Source organism: Tachyglossus aculeatus, chromosome 11, assembly GCF_015852505.1.
Source record: "Tachyglossus aculeatus isolate mTacAcu1 chromosome 11, mTacAcu1.pri, whole genome shotgun sequence".
In the NCBI taxonomy this organism is placed as follows: Eukaryota; Metazoa; Chordata; class Mammalia; order Monotremata; family Tachyglossidae; genus Tachyglossus; species Tachyglossus aculeatus.
This window is the reverse complement of record NC_052076.1, coordinates 359,749-378,303: the sequence shown is the minus strand read 5'-3', so window position 1 is coordinate 378,303 and position 18,555 is coordinate 359,749. Positions and strand designations below refer to the sequence as shown.

The window sequence follows — 18,555 nt, the reverse complement described above, 5'->3', positions numbered from 1 at the left end:
GAACAGGGCTTGGTGTGCCGTCAGCACTTAACAAATACCATTATTATTATGAGAAGCAGCGTGACTTAGTAGAAAGAGCCCGGGCTTGGGATTCAGAAGGTCATGGTTCGAATCCCAGCTCCCTCACTTGTCCGCTATGTGACCTTGGGCAAGTCACTTCATTTCTCTGTGCCTCAGTTGCCTCATCTGAGAAATGGGGATTAAAACTGTGAGCCCCACATGGGACAACCCGATTATCTTGTATCCCAGCATTTAGAACAGTGCTTGGCACATAGTAAGTGCTTAACAAGTACCATTATTATTACTATTATTACCCACTGGTACCCACTGGTGGCTGATCCATCCACCACTGTGTCTCCTGGCCATTCGCTCTGGTAAAGGAGACAGTCTCCACCCTCCACCCACCACTCTATCCTCTGCCAGGGTATTCCCTGGGCATCCACTCCAGGAGAGCTGCCCCTCTGCCTCAGCCGAGCTGGTCTGTTCATTGCTGTAGTGTCTCCAGACTCTCCGGTCCAGGAAAGTGACCCCTCTCCACCCACTGGGCTAGTCTGTTTACTGCCACAGTCTCCCAGCCATTCTCTTCTGGATCACCCAGTGTGAACCTGGGGGTTACTGGATCTTTAAAGCACTTCTTCTGCCTCCCAGCTAGCACAGGTCTCACAGCAGACTTCCTGCTGATGTCCATTCCCCGCCCCGGTCCCACCCACTAGCGCTATCTGGCTGAAAGTCCTGGCCCAGTGCTAGAGGGCTGAGAGCATCCCGGGACCATCACCATTGACCCTGTCCTGCCCTTGGGCTGAGGACGACCCCCTGGGGCTGCTGGGGAAGCTGCTGGGACCGTTGGGTGTGGTGTCTGGTGGATTCCAGCCCCTTAGCCATGGCTGAACTCTCTCTATCCCCTCCATCTCCTGCCACTCCCCACTCCCACCCTACCCCAGGTACTAAGCTGTTGTCCCAGGAGTGCAACTGGGTCACAGGCTATTTTGAGGGACAACATTCTAACAGTGCCTTTCTATTCTGAGTCCACTTAGTGGGCACTTTGGGGAAAAAGCCTATAGCAATAACCCTCAGTTGAAGCATCCACAGAGCTCATATCCCAGCCCGCTGCCCTTTGGTATGCTTTGTCCTACCATTTGAGCCTGGCCTGACAGCCTGTCCACTCTAGGGCTGGGCTGGAGTGAGGAAGCCAAGAGAAGAGTACTGGGAGTTCTCCAAGGCGAACAAAGTGGCCTGACAACTCATTTCAGGAATTCCCCTGAGAAGGGGGCCACTGATGGTTTCACCTTCGTCCTCAGTCTCAAAAGCCACGTGTGTGTTCCAGGACCTTCCCTGGGCCAGTGGTCAAGTCCCAAACCTTCACCAAGTGAATGTGGTCCCAGCCCTATTCTTCCCCCAGGTTGGCCAGTGAGCGATCCTGGCACCAAGTCGGACGAGGACCATTCAGGGGAACAAGGGCCTGTTAAAAGTTCCCGGTCTCTTTGGGCTCTGAGGTTTCGAGGAGGGCCTCGAAGACAAATGTCAAAATGCACAGCCAATCCCACAGCCCCTGCCACTTCTGACCTTCATGCCCTCTGGCAGCTCCTCCCTATAATGCCCCTTAGAAGGCCTAAGCCAGAGGAGCCTAGCATCTGTCATGGGCATCGGCTCTGACTCAGGGAAGGGCCCTCATGCTTTTCCCCTGGGAACTGGGAGCAACAGCACCTGCTTCCGCTTTGGCAGCCCAAGCCCCCACCATCACTGCTGCCGCTGCCTCCAAAAACACTGCCACTGCCATTATCGTTGCTTACCGTCATCAGAGCCAAATCCCCCATCTCCAGGCTGTCTCTGTACTCTGCGAGCAAGCAAACCAGATGTTGTTTAGGAGGAGCCTGAAGCTGGCCTGACCCCCATAGGCCCAGTGCACTGCCAGCACTGGTGGACTGGGGTTTCTGATTCCAGGCCTAGCCTGAAATAGCTGGGATAGCTGGTTTACCTGAGCCACCGGGCCAAGATCTAGTTCTTAGTCCCTCTGTCCCCTGCTGCGCATGGGGCCTTTAGCCCCACTGCCTCCTGCTGTGCTCTCAGGCCTCTCTCTCCCCTATCCCTGATGTCCTGGTCTGTTTCTACCACCTCAGAGCTCTGAAGGGAGGAGCTTCCTCTTGCCCTGTTCCCCTCAGAACCCTCTTGTGGGCTGCCACCAAGCCTTATATTCCTGCCTTCTATTTCAGTTTGGAGGCTGATTTTGCCTTAGAGAGCGCTAAGGACGTTAGCCCAGGGGACAGCCAAACCCAAGGCTGGGAGAGGTCAGAGCTGGAATGGCAGTAGCCATATTTGCTTTTTTACAGGCAGAATGCGGGGCCTGGGGAGAAGGGGAACGGCCAATGACAGCATCGTCCTGAGTCCAGATCTGGGCACTGACTTCGGCCCTACCTCCCACAGCCTCAGGATCTTGCCCATTCCAGGAAAAGCCATTTCAGGTTCAGGGATATGCGCTGCCATTGCTCAGGAGCCCAGCCACAGAGGGCCCCAGGACAGAGTCAACCAAAAACAGAGCCAAGGCACCTTCCTTGCCTGCTCTGAGGGGAGAGGGCTGGGAAGGAGCAATCCCCTGCCCTCTGCCTGCAAGTGTCTCCTCGGAGATGGGCAGGAGCTGAAGCTGGCCTGGGGATGCTGGGGTTGAACTAGAGCAGGCCAGTTCTCCCAAGCTCTGACCTACCTGATGTAGTGCCCCAAAGCCACAAGCAGAGCTCCCAGGAAGAAGAAGAAGAATATCAGGAAGCTGAGGAGTATGGACTTCACATAGATGGATTCTGGTGGAACAGAAACACCCCCATGGGTCGGGGCTAAGACAAAACCCACTTTGAAAGGCAGCTCCCTCCCTGCCACCACAAATGCCCTCTGTTATCAGCCTGGTGGGGGTCCGGGCAGCCACCAAGGCCCACCTCCCTCTGCCTTCCGTTGGTCAACAACATAGCAAGCTTTGTCACAGTCAGCATGGGGAAAACAGGCTGACATTCAGATGAGATTTCTTTTCTGCATCTTAGGTCCCTGAGCTGGCTGGTTGCTTGGACCCTACATTTAGGTAAATAACCAAACATCTGGGTGTTTTTCGGTAATGCCCTCTGGATATTATTTCTTCTCCTTTGGGTATGATCCTTGAGCTACTGCTTGTTGGCCAACAGTAAGCTGGCACTCTTTAAAATCAGGCTGTCAACAAAACCCTCTCGAGGGATGGCAATCGTTCAATCAATCAATCATTTGTATTGAGCACTTACTGTGTATATAACACTGTACTAAGCACTTGGGAGAGTACAACACAACAATGTGACATACATATTCCCTGCCCACAAAGAGCTTACAGTCTTCAGTAGAATGGACAAGTGATGGTCATTTATTCTCTGAGCTCTCCTTCCCTCGATTCCACTTGGTCCCTGGGATGTCAGAGGTGGGACAGAACCTGACCAGAGCCACATGTGGGGAAGGTCAGGCCACTGAAGGCAGTTGGGTGGCCCAAAGTGTCAGGCAGGAAGTTGTGGTGCTAGAGTAGTGTGGTGGCAATAGCAAAGGAGTATAAGAATCGGCAGAAATTGATTAGAGACAAGGTGAAACCTCAGGAAGGCCAAGATTCCTCCTGAAGCTGCTCTGGGGGCCTGCCATTCCCAGCCCTAAACCATCCTGCCCCGAATCCTGCCTGCTTCAGAGGGCCCACTTTCAGGGGAATCTGGCACTGCCAGACCAAACCCTGGGATCCGGGACAAGACCACAGGGATGAATAGTTCCTCCCCAATGCCCGTTGATTTTCCTCCCCAGCTGGGCTCCCAGACGAGGGCAGGAGGAGCCGAGGCATCCGGAGGTTCTCTTGGAAAGGTCCCAGCCAGAGGAAGGAAGGAAGGACTGACCTCGGATGGAGGGCACCACGGTCACTTGGAGGGTCTTGGTTCGCTGGAGATTCCACGTGCGGTTCTCCTGATCTGGAGGAGGCCAAGGAAGAACAGGTCGATTCTGCTCAGGCCTTCCAGATCCACTCCCCTGTGGATTTCTCCACAGAGATCTGGGAAGCCATGTCTTGTAGTCAGAACCTCTGGTTTTTCAGTTTCTTCTTTCCGGAGCTCTGGGATCCAGAGCCAACCAAGACCCCCAGCACCTTGGCTGCAGGGCAGAGGAGCACCTCTGGGGGTGTGGGGTGGCTCTCTCCCTGCCCCTTGCACCACGCCATGTCTTACCTGGAACAAGTAAAGGTCCTCCGCAGGCATAATCCTCTGGCTTGATTACAAACACCACAAAGAACTGCTCCGTGGGGAAGTCTTTCTTCTGCACAAGACAAATAATTTCAGGACAGCAGCAGGGTGAGGCCCCAGGGGAAGGAGCTGAGAGGGGCTGAGAGATGAAACGTGACATTTGCCCTACCGAGCCCCTCAGCAATGGTAGATTTTTTCTTTTTTTGAAGGTATTTGTTAAGCTCTTACTATGTGCCAGGCACCGTTCTAAATCCTGGGGAAGATACAAGCCAATCAGGTTGGACACGGTGCATGTCTCACGTAGGGCTCACAGTCTTGATCCCCATTGGTGGGCCCAAGTCCTGATTGGGCCCCACGTCCTGCGTGGGCCTGCTTCCTGCCTGGACCTGCATCCTGCTGGAGCTCATGTCCTGCCAAAGCCCCCAATTTTCCTGGGCCCTTGGGCTGCCTAGACTTTCACCGCCCCCGAACTATGGTCCATGTCCCCAGACCCAGGCATTTATTCCCAGGACAAAGCTGTGGAGGCCCGTCGGGGCCCCATTTCACTGGAAATAGCAGTCCCTTCAGCTGGCCGAGTCCACCTGGATAAAACCTGGGAGGAGCAGGTGGATCAGGAATGCGGCTTTAGGGCACCTTCGGGGAGACAACTGACCTGCACGGTCACGGCGGCCTTCTTGGTCATGGACTGATAGATGCCACTGAACTCCACGTTGTGATCCAGGTCGTACACAGGGCACTGGGCCAGTATGGGGAGCAGAAGACCACAGCCCATGAGGGATGTGCAGGCTGTGTGCAGGCTTGCTCTGTCTCCCTTGCTTGCTCTCTCTCTTTCTGGCTCTTGGACACCCTGGTCCTGGCTCCTAACTGTTTCTGACATGGCCTTAGCCCTGGGATTGAACAAGAAGGGAGACCCTTCCCCACGAGCAGGAACAGACTTCTTTCCAGCAGCCCTTCTGGTCTCTGCCCAGTCACCCGGACCTCTTTTTTCCAAGACCCCAAGGGCCCTGAGTCCAAAACAAGCTTCATCAAACCCCTGCAGTCTGTAAGCTCCTTGAGGGCAGGAAATGAGTCTTAGCTTCTGCTGTACTCCCTGATAGGACTCAGAAGCCAGCAGGCATTGGAGACACTCCATCGTTAGTGCTCTCGTTAGAGACAACAGGTCCTGCTGAGCTGAAGGCTGCTGAGCCCAACACAAGCTACTCTAGGTCCCTTTTGGCTGCCTAAATTAGTTTTCTTGTCCAAGGGAGAACATCCCTGCTCTTAACACCCCTGCTGCTCCTCTCCCTAAGTCCTCCACCTCCGTGCCTGTCCCCCTCTCCTCTCACCACCCCATCCATTGGCCCTGGTACTATGCAGACTGGGGGTCAAAGTGGTAAGCCTTCAAAGCTCATGCAGTAGTAGTAGAAGTAGTAGTAGTAGTAGTAGTTGTAGTAGTAGTAGTAGTAGTAGTAGTAGTAGTAGTAGTAGTAGAGGTTGTGCTTACTACATTCAAAGCAGTATTCTAAGTCCTGCCCCTTCCCCTTTACATGTCTCTTGTTGCAGGGCCTGCTCCAGGTTTTGTTCCCTGCCCCTGCCAGGGGTCCTGAGACCCTGGACTGTATTTCCTGGCCCATGGGCTCCCTGGACATACCACGATATCCTGGACTGACACGACTGAGCAGGGATAGACCATCTCAGACACCACTTTGACGATGACGGTATCCACACCTTCAGGAAAACTGTAGAGAAAATACTGAGGAAGGAAGAGGAGACCACGCAGTCACGGTCCAGATCTGCCCAGGCCCAAATCAATTACCTCCCCAAAACCGGGGAAAGGCAAAGGAGACCCACAGCCTGCCCATCCACCCATCTGTCTGCCTGCCCCTCCAGGGATCCTACCTAGAGCTGCGTTCTGAGGGAGATTGGTCATTGGGTTTGTAGAATGGGGTGGACAGGGCCACCTCTGCCTAAAGTGAAGGGTATTCTTCATGCCAGTGTGTCCCAGTGCAGGAAGAGAACATGGAAATCCTGGCCCAGGATTGGGTCAGGCCTGTTCCCATGAGAAGGAGCCGGGGATCAATCAATCAATCGTATTTATTGAGTGCTTACTGTGTGCAGAGCACTGTACTAAGCGCTTGGGAAGTACAAGTTGGCAACACATAGAGACGGTTCCTACCCAACAGTGGGCTCACAGTCTAGAAGTGGGGGATGACCGGGATGCCATTAGGCATTCTGGCTGGTGAATGTATCTAGCTTTTGGCTCTAGTTCCCCCTCAAGCAGCAACAGACAGAGTTGCTATGTGCTAGGAGAGCCAGGAAATGACTTCAACAGCCCTTGGCCTGCCCCCAGGCTGACCAGGCAGTCTGGAGAAAAACAAGCCAGAGCAGGGCTAGAGCCAGGGCCTAAGTTGAGTTAGCATGGCAAGTCCATAGGGATGAGGGGCAGGCATAGATGTGCAGAGTGGAATTCAGAATTTGGATCTCCCCTTTCTTCCTAAATCCCCAGAGGACATCTGCAGGGTCTTTTCTGCCAATACTTCAGGGCATGGATGGGAAACAGGCACTTGAGGATAAGGAACTCCTTAACTGAGTTGCCTCCAGACACACAGCACCTCCGTCTGTAAAAGCTGGGACTAGAGTCCTTGTCCACCACAGTGGGAGGCACCCTGGGAGCTGAGGAGCCTTGGACGATGCCCCTATTCCCCACTGATGTAATGGGGGTCCTAGTGAGGTAAGGGGGGAGCCCCAGAATGATACTCCTGCCACTCAAGATGGGGCTTACAGGAGTCTTATGGGACATTCCTTAGAAAGAGTTACTTCATAGCATGGAAGGAGTGAACCCTCAGCCCCACAGAGCCTCAGGGAATAGATGGCATAGTTGAAGCAGATTCAGGGGTTCCACAGGGTTCAGGCTGACCAGGAACCGCTTGCACCTCATCACAGGACCATCCAGTGGTGGGAGCAGGCATTCTTTGGGCACAGTGACTGGGCAGCTGGAGGAAGAGCTAACAACTTCCACCAACCCGGTTAACCTCTGCCCTAGGGTCACCAAACTAGGCCAAAGAGGGACCCAGCGGTAGCGCCTCCTTCCAGGTGGGGCCCCTTAGCAGCCGGAGCCTCAGGAGACTTCTCCAGCTGGCATAAACTGAATACCAGTAAAACAGTCCTGATTAATCCATCAGTGGCATTTATTGAGTGTTTACTGTGTACAAAGCACTATACTAAGTGCTCAGTAAGTAGCTACCTACTTGAGGCTGAGAGGGGCTGGCCGTGAAGAAGAAAGCGACGTTGGTCCTGGGAGGGGACAGAGAATGAGGGAGAGTGGTCAGTGGGTGGTAGCTTTTGCTTAGAGACCAGCCACTTACCCTGGTGGTAGTGGATACCCCCCGACACACACACCTCTGGATCCCAGCAGAACCCCCATGGACCCCACTCCTTCTCTGGATTCCTCATACTCTCCGGATAGCAACCCAGCTCCCTCTTCCTGCTCCTGACCAAACTCTCTAAAGGGACTATAAGCCTCCACTGCCTCCACCTCCCTTCTCTTTATCCTCTACTATCTGGTTTCTTCTCTCTTGGCCCCCGGCGCCCCCCCACCCCCCGAAAACACTCTCTAACCTTGGCTTTTCTAACACTGCCCTCTCCTTGTTCTTCTCCTCCCTCTCTGGCTGATCCTTCACAGTTCTTTGTGTCTTTTCTCACTCTGCTTCCCACTCCCCAACTGTGGAGGGGTTGGGGAGGGTCCCTCAAGGCTCTGTTCTGGGCATCCTTCTTTTCTCAGTTTACATTCAATTGCTTGCAGAGCTCATCCACTCTTATGGCTTCAACCACCACCTCTTCATGGATGTCTCACAAATCTACCCCGCTAGACCCAACCTCTCTCTTCCCAACTGTCTTGGGGACATCTCAATCAATCAATCGATCATATTTAGTGCTTACTCTGTGCAGAACACAGTACTAAGTGCTTGGGAGAGTACAATATAACAGAGTTGGTAGGTGCAATCCTATCCATAACTACTTTACAGACTAGAGGGGAAGACAGACTTCGTTATAAATAAATAAATTATGGATATGTCCACAAGTGATGTGCATCTCGACATAGTTGTCCCACTGTAACCTCAAGATCAACATGTTCAAAACCTAACTCCTCATGTTCCCTCCCTAATCCTTTCCTCCACCTATATATTCATTCATTCAATCAATCGTATTTATTGAGCACTTACTGTGGGCAGAGCACTGTACTAAGCGCTTGGGAAGTACAAGTTGGCAACATATAGAGACGGTCCCTACCCAACAGCTATATATGCCATCACTGTTTACAACTCCATTACCCTCCCAGTCCCTCAAGTCTGCATCTTTGGCTTAATCCTCGACTTCTCTCTCTCTTTTCACCCTTTCAATATATTTCAACCCCTTTCAGTATTCGCCAAATCCAGTTGTTTTCTCCTCCCCAGTATTTCCCCTATCCCCCATTCCTTCTGCTCCATCCAAACTACCAGCACCCTAGTCCAGGCCCTTGTTATATCCCAGCTTGACATTTGGATGGGCTTCTTCGCTGATCTCTCTGCCTCCAGCCTCTCTCCTCTCCTACTTTGGCTCAGATCAGGTGGCACCACTTTGCCATGGTCCCTCTCGACCACTTGGTGCCAGACCCTGCACAGATGGGCTCTTGGAGGTGGCTGGCAGGCCGGAGCCCAGTCCGCCAAGCAGAGAGTCACCATCAGGGTTGGTAGGCCAAGGGCGGAGCTGCCCAGCAGCTACCAATTCATGAGACCCATACCCAGGTTCCTCGAGGCTGTGGCAGGCATTAGAAGGGAAGAAAAATGCTTTCTTGGCAAGCTGGAGAGCCTGGGTGTGGGCCAGTTTTCTTGGTGAGAGTCCTGTTTTCTACCCCGTTGATGCCCTTCAGATACTTCGGATCCCCAGGGGGTGCCAGAAAGCGGCAGATTCTCACTGCTCTTTCCCTCTCTCCTGCAGGCGTGTCTGGCCAAACTTGGAAAACTCCGGCTCTCTTGACCCTTCCACTCCTTCCCCCCCCCGGATCCCCCTACTCCCTCGGTTCTCCTTGGTTCCCTTTGGCCCCTTCTTGGCACCCCCCAGGCTCAGAAGAAAGTACTGCAACACGAGCAGCATGGCATAGTGGCTAGAGCAAGGATCTTAAGGTCTTGGGTTCTAATCCCGGCTTTGCCATACATCTGCTGTGTGACCTAGGGCAAGTCACTTCATGTCTCTCTGCCTCAGTTACCCCATCTATAAAATGGGGATTGAGCCTGTAAGCCTCATGTGGGACAGGGCTTGTGTCCAACCCAATTTGTTCGTACCCACCTCAGCGCTTAGTACAGTGCTTGGCACATAGCAAGTGCTTAACAAATACTGTCATCATTATTATTACGATATTATTAAGTACCGAGGTTCGATGGGCAAGGAAGATCACTCACGCTCTTCCTGCCTGCCTTTCTCCAGGACTGGCCCAGTCCATGCGGCCAAACAGTCCCACATCCCAGTGCCCGCCCTCTGCTAGCCTGGAACAGCTGACTGCCCCTGAGGGTGAGGAAGGCACTTTGCCCCCAGAAGTCCAGGAAATAGCTGAAGCCACCACAGCCACTGTCGGTGTGCAAATGTGGCCAGCGAGGCCACAGTTGACAGATGCATCCTCCGTCTTCCTCCCGCTCCCTTCTGCTCCCTCCCGCTTCCCATTGCATTGCTGCAGTCTAAACTCAGCACGGAAAGACCGGGAAATTTGCGCCCTCTCCCAGGGGACACTGCCCAGCCCAGTTGGTGCCTGATGCTCTTTGGGCAAATCTGGGGGCCGACTGGGCAGTGGGGTGGACAGTGCATCTTGTTGTGTCCCCTGCAAGCACTCGTTTGGCTGTTCTCACACCACAGGACTAGCAGACCATGACTGCGTGCCTCTGGGCGGGACTCAGGAGAGCCGTCGAGGATTGGCCCACCCCACTCTTTTCCTCCAAATGCAGTGGAATGAGTAAACATCTACTGCATTATCATTAATGAGAGCCCCAGCCCAAGCCGCCCAATCTCATCTCATGCTCCACAGGGTTTGGTGTGCCTTCCCAAACCTCCAGTACTATCTGGATTTCTCATGTGACGCCAAAGTCGCGGCTTAGAGGTCTGGCTCGGGTGATGCCATGTTTAATTAGCCTGGTGCCTGCACAGAAAGGGGTGGGGGTGGGGCGAGCCTGGAACGGCAGGGAACGGTGAGAGAGGGAGGAGACAGTGTCTAGCCGGCAGGAGCCTGGCGCCAAGCCGGGCGTCCCCAGGTCGACCCTGAGCCCAGCAGCTCGGCTCCGCTCACCCAGGAGGCCAGGAGGAGTCTGGGGGCCAGCAGTACCTGATGCAGGTTGGGTGCGACTCACCGGAGCTGGAAGTTCTTTATTTTGGTGACCAGCAGGTTGAACCTGGCACCTAGCGGTGCCATGGACGCCACATCCACGAAGATTAGTTGCTCCAAAGTCCCTGCTGTCTCATTGGCTGGCTCAGAAGGGCACAGGGTCCGACTGACTTCCTGGTAGTTGTAGGTTTGCTGGTGCCTGTGTTAGAAACTGAGCAATGAAAATGGACTCACCCCCCAACACATACCAGTTCTACTTTCCTTTCTTCCAGTCTTTACATTTCTGGATGACAGGATGTGTGAATGGATTTGCTGGGGGTGGGCTGACCCGAGGGCAGTGAGGGTTGAGGAGATAGGGCATGGGGTCTCAAGGGCAGGGTCAAGACTCTATATGCTACGGGTGACTGGTGACATGTGTCTCTCCTCCTACTCCAGTTGGGTAAGAGGGGATTTACAGACTAATCCCCTCCTTTGTGTGCATATCTGTTTGGGGTTTGTTTCTCTGGTTATTGGTTCCTAAAAGGCAGGGAGCCTGACATTTTTTGTCTGTGCTAGGTGATGTCTGGAGCCATCTGTCTCTCTCTCTCCTCTCTCTCTTTCTTTCTCTCTATCTCTCTCAGTCTATTCTATTTCTGTATCGCTCTAAACTCTGCCTATCTCTTGCTATTCCTTATCTCTCTCTTAATCTATCTGTTCTATCTATATTTACCTAATCTATCTATTTCTCTATCCCATCTACCTCTCTCTATATCTATCTCAACCCATCTAATCTATCTTTCTTTATAGATGTAATGTTTCTATCCACTTCTTTCTCTATCACTCTTCCCCTCTCTGTCTCTTTACCTTTCTCAATCTGATGGATCTCGCTCTCTCTCTCTCCCCCATCTATATCTCTCTATCTATCACTCTATCTATTATTCCATCTATCACTGGTGGATAGAGAATGGGCCTGGGAATCAGAAGATCATGGGTTCTAATATCGACTCTGCTACTTGTCTGTTGTGTGACCTTGGGCAAGTCACTTCACTTCTCTGTTCTTCTTAGTTCCCTTACCTGTAAAATGGGGATTGAGATTATGAGCCCCACATGGGATAGGTGCTGTGTCTGACCTGGCTTGTATCCATCCCAGTGCTTAGTACAGTGCTTGGCTCATAGTAAGCACTTAACAAATACCAAAATAATAATAATAATAATAATATCTATCTTACCTACCTATCCATCTATCCATCCCTCCATCTATCTATCTATCACTTTCTCTATCTCTATCTACATACTGCTGTCCTTTATACTCAAAGAAGATGTCCCTGATGGTGGAACACAGACTGTTGGGTGCTCTGCGGCTGAGGCCGCACGGGGAAAGCCAAGGGGCTCATGGAAAAAACCCCAAATCCTCATGTTGCCCAACAGCCCAAACGCTCTAGCCTTGCCTCACTGCAGCGAAGAGCAGCCCGCTATTTCTGCCCAAATTCATGGCTGGAACCTAGTAGTTTTTCCCACCTTGTGCTTCCCACATTTAAAGCAGTGGGGCAGCAGGCAGGCTGTTTCCCGGCCCCCTGGGCCACAGCTCAAGCCCCTGGGAGAGGGCATGGAAATGAAAGGGGAAAGCAAGGCAGTGGGGCTCGGGCACCACTTACAGTCCTTGGAAGAGCAGGGGCACCTGCCAGGACAGCACCCCCTTCTGCTGGCGCACAACGAAGAGGACGGGATACAGTAGGTTCTCCGACGAGCTGTTCACATAGACTCTCATGGCAGCTACCTACCGGCGGGAGGGAGGGAGGGTGGGATGGACAGACCGAGGGACAGGGGAGAGAGATGGAGGAGAGGGCAAGCATTAATGAACAGGCCACGTTTGAATTAGGAACCTCCATTTGCATGGCCCAGAGAAAGGGAGAGAGCCAGACAGATGGGGCAGAGACAGAAACAGAGGGCCCAGGAACACGCTGCTCCTTCACATCCGGTGGCAGGTCACTGGTATCCCCACCTTCAAGGTTCTTCTGAAACCACATTTCCTCCAAGAGGCCTTCCCTGATTAATCTCTCCTCTCCCACCCTATTTTCCCCCACTGCAATTTCAGCTCCTCTGCCTTTCCTAAGCACTAGGATTTTCACACTCCCGAACTCTCCTCCTCCTGTACCATTTATGTACATACCTTTAAACTCTTTCGGTTCTGGTAGTCCATTTTAGTGCCTGACTCCTATTAGATTGTGAGCTCCATAAGGGCAAGGAGTGTGTCTCTCTCAAGAGCTTAGTACAGTGCTCTGCACCCAGCAGATTGCAAACTTCTAAAGGGAAGGAATTGGTTCTTCTAACTCTATTATACTCTCCCAAGTGCTCAGTGCTCAGTCTACTGTGAACTTCTGGAGGGAAGGGATTGAGCCTTCTGACTCTATTGTACTTTCTCAAGCTCTCAATACAATGCTCTGCACAGAGTAAGCATTGAAGTAAACACCATTGATGGATTGAAAATTGATCAGAGCAAGTGAGACAGAGACCTTTCTCATGTTTGAGGATGACACCGCTGATGGTGAGATTTTGTCCAGGGTGGGCAGACACTTTTTGGCCATGATAACAGGGCAGAATTTCCCAGACCATGTGGTCTCAGGAGACCCCTGCAAATGGCTTGCTCATGGAGCAAAAGCAGCGACATGGGCTGAGAATTGATGTGTATTATTAGTTGATGCATTTCTATATCTCTTCTCGGAACACTGATTGTTTGAGGCACAACAGGAGACCCCACTGCAAAAGAATCCAGCAGCAACAAGGCCAAGGATGCCCATTTCCCTCCTGGCCCCACTCCACAATGGAAGCTAATTACCACACAAAAGCCCCTCGACTCCTGGGTCCCTCAACATACCCACATGGTGCACGTGGACGCCATTCTGGGCCCACCTGGAAATGGTGGGAGGGGGAGGCAGACGGGAGGCCCTGCAGAGAGCTGTGCTTGGCGGCTTCCTCTCCCTGGAAAGAGACACCTCAGAAACCAAGCAAAAAATAGAAGGGAGGCAGGAGTCAGGGGAAAATGTGAGGGGACAGCAGGAGTGAGGGGAGGTGATGGGGGAAGAGTCAAACTCTCATCTTCTTGGTTAACCTGTCCATGTGTTTTCTCTCAGAATCCCAACACCTCTGTCAACGCAGGAAGGGACAAGCTCACAGACTGAGGTCCAGAAATAATAATGGTCCACCCCGAAGGGAGGTGAGCACCGAGGTTGGGCAAAGGGCAGCAGAAGGAGCGGAGTGGGAGGGAAGGAGGACTCACAACAGAGCCCCGACCAGTCCGGAGGTGACCATTCTGGGTTGTGGCATTGCTTGGCCCCATAGTCCCAGGCTGCTGGAGAGTTCGACCACTGGAGTTGATGCTGGGCTAGCAGAGTCAATGCATAGAGCTGGCCCACTCAGCGGTGCTCAATTTTAGGGTCCAAAGACTGGGTCTGGGATCTTCACAGGGGCACGAGAAGCAGAGCCTGAGGAGGATGACTCCTTTGTGACACCTCCTCCTTCCCTTCTTCCTCCTGCCCAGAAGCCAAGAGGCAGCTAGAAGATGCTACTCCATTTGGAGCCTCGAGGTAATCTGTCCTGCCAGACTCAGGTTGACCTGGGTCCATGGACCCTGTGCTGGCTTTGCACACAGTAAGTGCTCTATAAATACAACTGAATGAATGAATGAATGAATGAATGTCCACTTTCCCCCATGTCTCCTCTTGCCGATCATCCTGCTGCCACGATAACAGAGCGGCTTCTGTCAGGGAGGCCTTCTTCTTCTGGTTTCTGTCCCACTAGGGAGGAGTTACCTGGACCTTTTCTGGTAGTCCACACCTGGGGGACTTGCAGTGCACACTTCCTGTCCATGGGGGAAAACACTGGTTTCCCACTGGCCCTAGCTTGTCCTGGGCCCACCCACAAGCGGTCATCTCCTCCCCTTTCCAGCGTCCCTGCTTCCAACAGCCCTTAGGGGGCTTCTCCTGGGACCCCTCAAGTCCCACCCACGTACCCTGCACGTGTAAGATGGAGACCCCGCAAACACCAGGCTTGGAGTCTGCACGTGCCAGGAATGGACCCTATCTCTGCTTGCTAAGCAATGACTCCCCCCATCATCTACTGACCTCATCCTTCCCCTGAGCAGAGGGACAACAGAGGCATTGGTGGAGGACAGGTCTTCCAGAAGAAAGGATTCCTTGGGCCCGACCAAGGAGTAAGTGGGACACTGGTCTGGCTCTGTGGTGGAACCGGATTCCCTGTGGCTGGACTCATGGGGCCGGAGGGCTGGTGCAGGGGTAGAGCCGGGCAACCACGAGCTAGCCTGAAGGGTCGGTGGGGGCATTGCTAGAGGTCTGCTCGTTTTGCCGGATGAGGCTTTACCTGGGATGGGGGAGCATTGGTCAGAAACTCTGGCTGGTCTGGGAATGGAGAGCCACGGGGGCATCTGGCCACCCCGAGGTGTGGGTAGGCCAGTGGGAGGTTGGGGGGACTCCTCTGGAGGGAAAGGCATAACTGGCAGGGACAGAGGGAAGATCTTTGCCCTGGCGTACATGCTGCTCTGCCGCTCCTTCAGTGAGAACAGACCTTAAAGAAGGGGTGGGAACGGCGGTGGTTCTTCTGGGCCTGCTGGCCATGGGCCACTCAACTATGGAAGTCAAGATGGCCCAGCTCTGGCAGGGGCTGGGCCTGGGACCTGGCAGCTCCGGGCATCTAGGATGAGAGTAAAGCAGGGCTCTCCAGGGTAAGTGGCTCCAGGGTGGAAGTCAAAATCGACTCAATCCAAAAGGGCAGAGCAGCAGACATTGCCGCTAAGTTTGGGCACTGCGGGGGGGTGGGGGGGGCATAGAAGGGGGCTGGATGGGGCTTTTCTAAAACCATGGTGGCATTGACGAGGGCTGGTCCAGCTCACCGTACAAGGGTGATGATTGGGGAACCCCATTAATCCCCCGCGGGGCCAGAGACCACATCCTGCTGACCGAATAGAGTGTTGAGATCTCCTTTCTCCCATTTCCTCCCTGCACTCCCGCATTCCCAAGTCCCCGCAGCCTGCCCCTAACCATGTTGGCTCACTGCAGGAGCAGACAGTGTTGCTGGTGGCCAGCCGGCTGGTTGCCTGACCCATCGTGTCCCAGTCCCAAGCTGTGGCCTTGGGTAGGGGCTGGGGCCAAGTCAATTCATCATTCAGTACTGAGTGCCTACTGTGTGCCCCGCACTGGACTGAGTGCTTGGGAGAGGACAATTGAGTTAGTAGACACAATCCCTGCACTTAAGGAGTGGCAGTTTCCTTTGGGCAGAGCCACGTACTGAGTGCTGTGGAGAGGACAAAAGAGTTAGAAGACATGATCCCTGTGTTCAAGCATCTCACCAGCTAGTTGAGGAGACAGACGCTAAAATTAATTATGGATAGGAAGAAGGAAAATGAGATGTGGACCTGAATTAGTGTTTAAATATTGGGTATAAGATATGTAGACTGTGGTAGGGTAGAAGCCCACAAATGCTTAGGGGAACAGAAGAGCTCAAGAGGCAGTCGGTGGGGATATGATTTGAGGAGATGGGACAGTAGTCCAGGAAGTCATCCTGGAGGAAATGCAATATCAGGAGGGCTTTGAAGATGAGGAGAGCAGTGGCCTGTTGGTCATGAAATGGGATGGAGTTCCATGATCGGGGGAGGGTGAGAGCAAGAGATGAGACTGAGGCCCAGTGGAAGTGTCTGTGCCCTGGCACATGCCAGTATGGCTGCCACGCTGGGCTGTCCTGGAGTCCCCAATCCAGGAGGCTGGGCTTGGTGCCATGAAAACACAAAGAGTCCACTTTGGGACAGTCCAAACCACAACAAACCAGCGCCCTGGCGCTTACTGCATTCCTGGTGCTTATCTGGGCCCACGCCAGGCTGCCTGCACCCCTAGAGGCTCCTGACCTCAACCTCCGGTCCCTGGCCCGGGACCAGCTCTGCGAAGGCGATGCAGAGAACCCACGGGGAACAACAGGCCCAGTGCCCACCACCAGGACCCATCACCCTGTCTGGCCCACCACAGGGCAGGCAAGTAGGAAGCTGCAGAACTGCAACTCTAGTTGGGGCTCCCTCCCCCATCCCAACAGGACAGAGGTAGGGGCGGGCACAGGGGCTTAAGAAGCTGGGCCAAACCTCTCAGGAGACAGGGATCCTTTGAGTTGAGAGTCAACTGTGCCAGCAGGCTGCGCTGGAACAGGGGACTGTGAAAGAGGGACCTTTGGCCCCGCCGAGCATGCTCCCCTCCCTGTGAACATGATACCACGCTGGGTAAACAGCCCGAACCGGACGGGCTTGGCAAGCCAGTCACTGCAGGAGTGTCAACAACCTCTGCCAGCCTGCGACACTGCCGCTGAGCCATGGCTTGCATTAAAACTGTCCTTGAGTGGAGCCCCAGCCCATCCTCAGGCCCCCCCATTATCTCCCCCACACACTCCCAACTTTGCTTCAGGAATCAAGTTCTGCTGCTGCTGATGTTCCCTCCTGCGGGCGACTTCCTCCCGGAAAACTGGGGTCTCTGGAAGGCCCAGGCTCCCTGCCAGAGGGGCTGGGGCCCCAGCCACCTGCCCCCAGCCCCAGAGCTCAGCCCAGAAGAGGCACCGGGGCACGGGGTAGCTACGCCTTTTTGGGCAGCAGTTTCCAGGCACACAGAGAGCTGTCTCCAGGGAAACGGAGCAGGAAGTGACTGGGGCCGGACAACTCTGGGAGAGCCTCGAGGCATCCAGTAACAGTATGCTTCTCTCCCCCAGCCCCACACAATTTGGGGTCAATGCAGAGGTGTCTCAGGGCCATTGGGAGGACCCCTTTACCACCTACAGCTTCTGCTGGGCATCCCGAGCCCTACACCCCACTCCTTGCCCCCCAGGCCTGGACTGAAACAGAATGGTCATAGTGGGGTCCCCCCTCAACGCTGGTCCCGATCTGCCCCAGCAGGGACTGTGTCTCTGAGACTGGAGCTGGGCTGGTCTCTCTGGATCCGCCTACTCCTCCTCTCACTAAGGCAATGCCCCACCAGCCCGACCCACCCCAGCCCCAGCCCCATGGCACAGATTCCGTGGACCTTCCACCATGGGCCTGAATCTGACCCCCAGTGATGGACGCCTGCTCCACCACAGATTCTTCCCTAATTCACTGAGCATCAGTCCTCAAAAAGAGACCATCGCTGAGGCCGTCATGTCCCAGCACCTGGAAAGGAATCCTCCCTACGTCGGGGCACGGGTCTGATGGTGGCTGGCTTTACATTGAAATTTCTCTTTTCCCCTAGTTGGGGGTGTTCCCTCCCCTCATGTTTGCCCAGGCTGCTTGCCCCCTCACCCACCCCAAGGCCTGGCTACAGATTGTCTAGCTGACTCTTGGGGGCCCCCCGGGACAGGCGCTGACTTCAAAGCTGAGCATTAGGCTCGGCACGTGAGACTTGACCAGCCACGAGGGAAAGGAAGACAGATGCTCATGACAGCTTTAGCTGGGGGCTGGAAAGGGACAGTAGGTTTATCTCGGTCAGAGGATGAGTGATGAGAACCCACTGCAAAAGGTATGCAAGCCAGGGAGCTCGGATCGGGGGTTACTGTGATGATTCATTCTCCCACGTTCTCCCGACAGAGATGGTCACGGTCGGTGTCCACACTGTCTTGCCCCTTGCCTTCTGGCAAGCCCATTGAGCACTGGGTAGGTGAGGCATTGCTCCCAGTTGGGGGGTTCTCCCACCTGCGGGCCAGGGAGGGAGGGTCTGGTTGGCCCTCCAGGGCTTGGATGGGACAGCTACAAGTCTCGAATATGTTGCCAACTTGTACTTCCCAAGCGCTTAGTACAGTGCTCTGCACACAGTAAGCGCTCAATAAATACGATTGATTGATTGATTGATTGAAGACCATCACCTCGAGTTCCCTTGGGAATTGTCAGTTACAAAACGGCTACCTGGGGAATCCATCTGTTGTCCTGTATTTTTGGGGGACACAGAGTCAGGCTCTGGCCTGGTGACCCGGTTCCGATGTCCTGGGAGCCTCTTGATCCCCAGAGAGTCT

At 54.0% G+C, this 18,555-nt stretch overlaps 1 protein-coding gene across 1 annotated transcript in view; it reads right to left on the bottom strand.

The window, feature by feature from the left end:
- Nucleotides 1-18,555, bottom strand: part of SIDT1 (SID1 transmembrane family member 1) — a 33,443-nt gene that overhangs the window by 12,050 nt on the left and 2,838 nt on the right. The window contains exons 2-10 of the mRNA XM_038753678.1: nt 12,183-12,304; nt 10,574-10,747; nt 7,448-7,493; nt 5,851-5,952; nt 4,873-4,956; nt 4,206-4,293; nt 3,882-3,953; nt 2,699-2,792; nt 1,791-1,834 (exon numbers count right to left, since the gene is read on the bottom strand). Of these exons, the coding sequence (XP_038609606.1) occupies nt 1,791-1,834; nt 2,699-2,792; nt 3,882-3,953; nt 4,206-4,293; nt 4,873-4,956; nt 5,851-5,952; nt 7,448-7,493; nt 10,574-10,747; nt 12,183-12,295 (817 nt within the window). The 5' untranslated portion in view covers nt 12,296-12,304. The remainder of the gene's footprint in view (nt 1-1,790; nt 1,835-2,698; nt 2,793-3,881; nt 3,954-4,205; nt 4,294-4,872; nt 4,957-5,850; nt 5,953-7,447; nt 7,494-10,573; nt 10,748-12,182; nt 12,305-18,555) is intronic.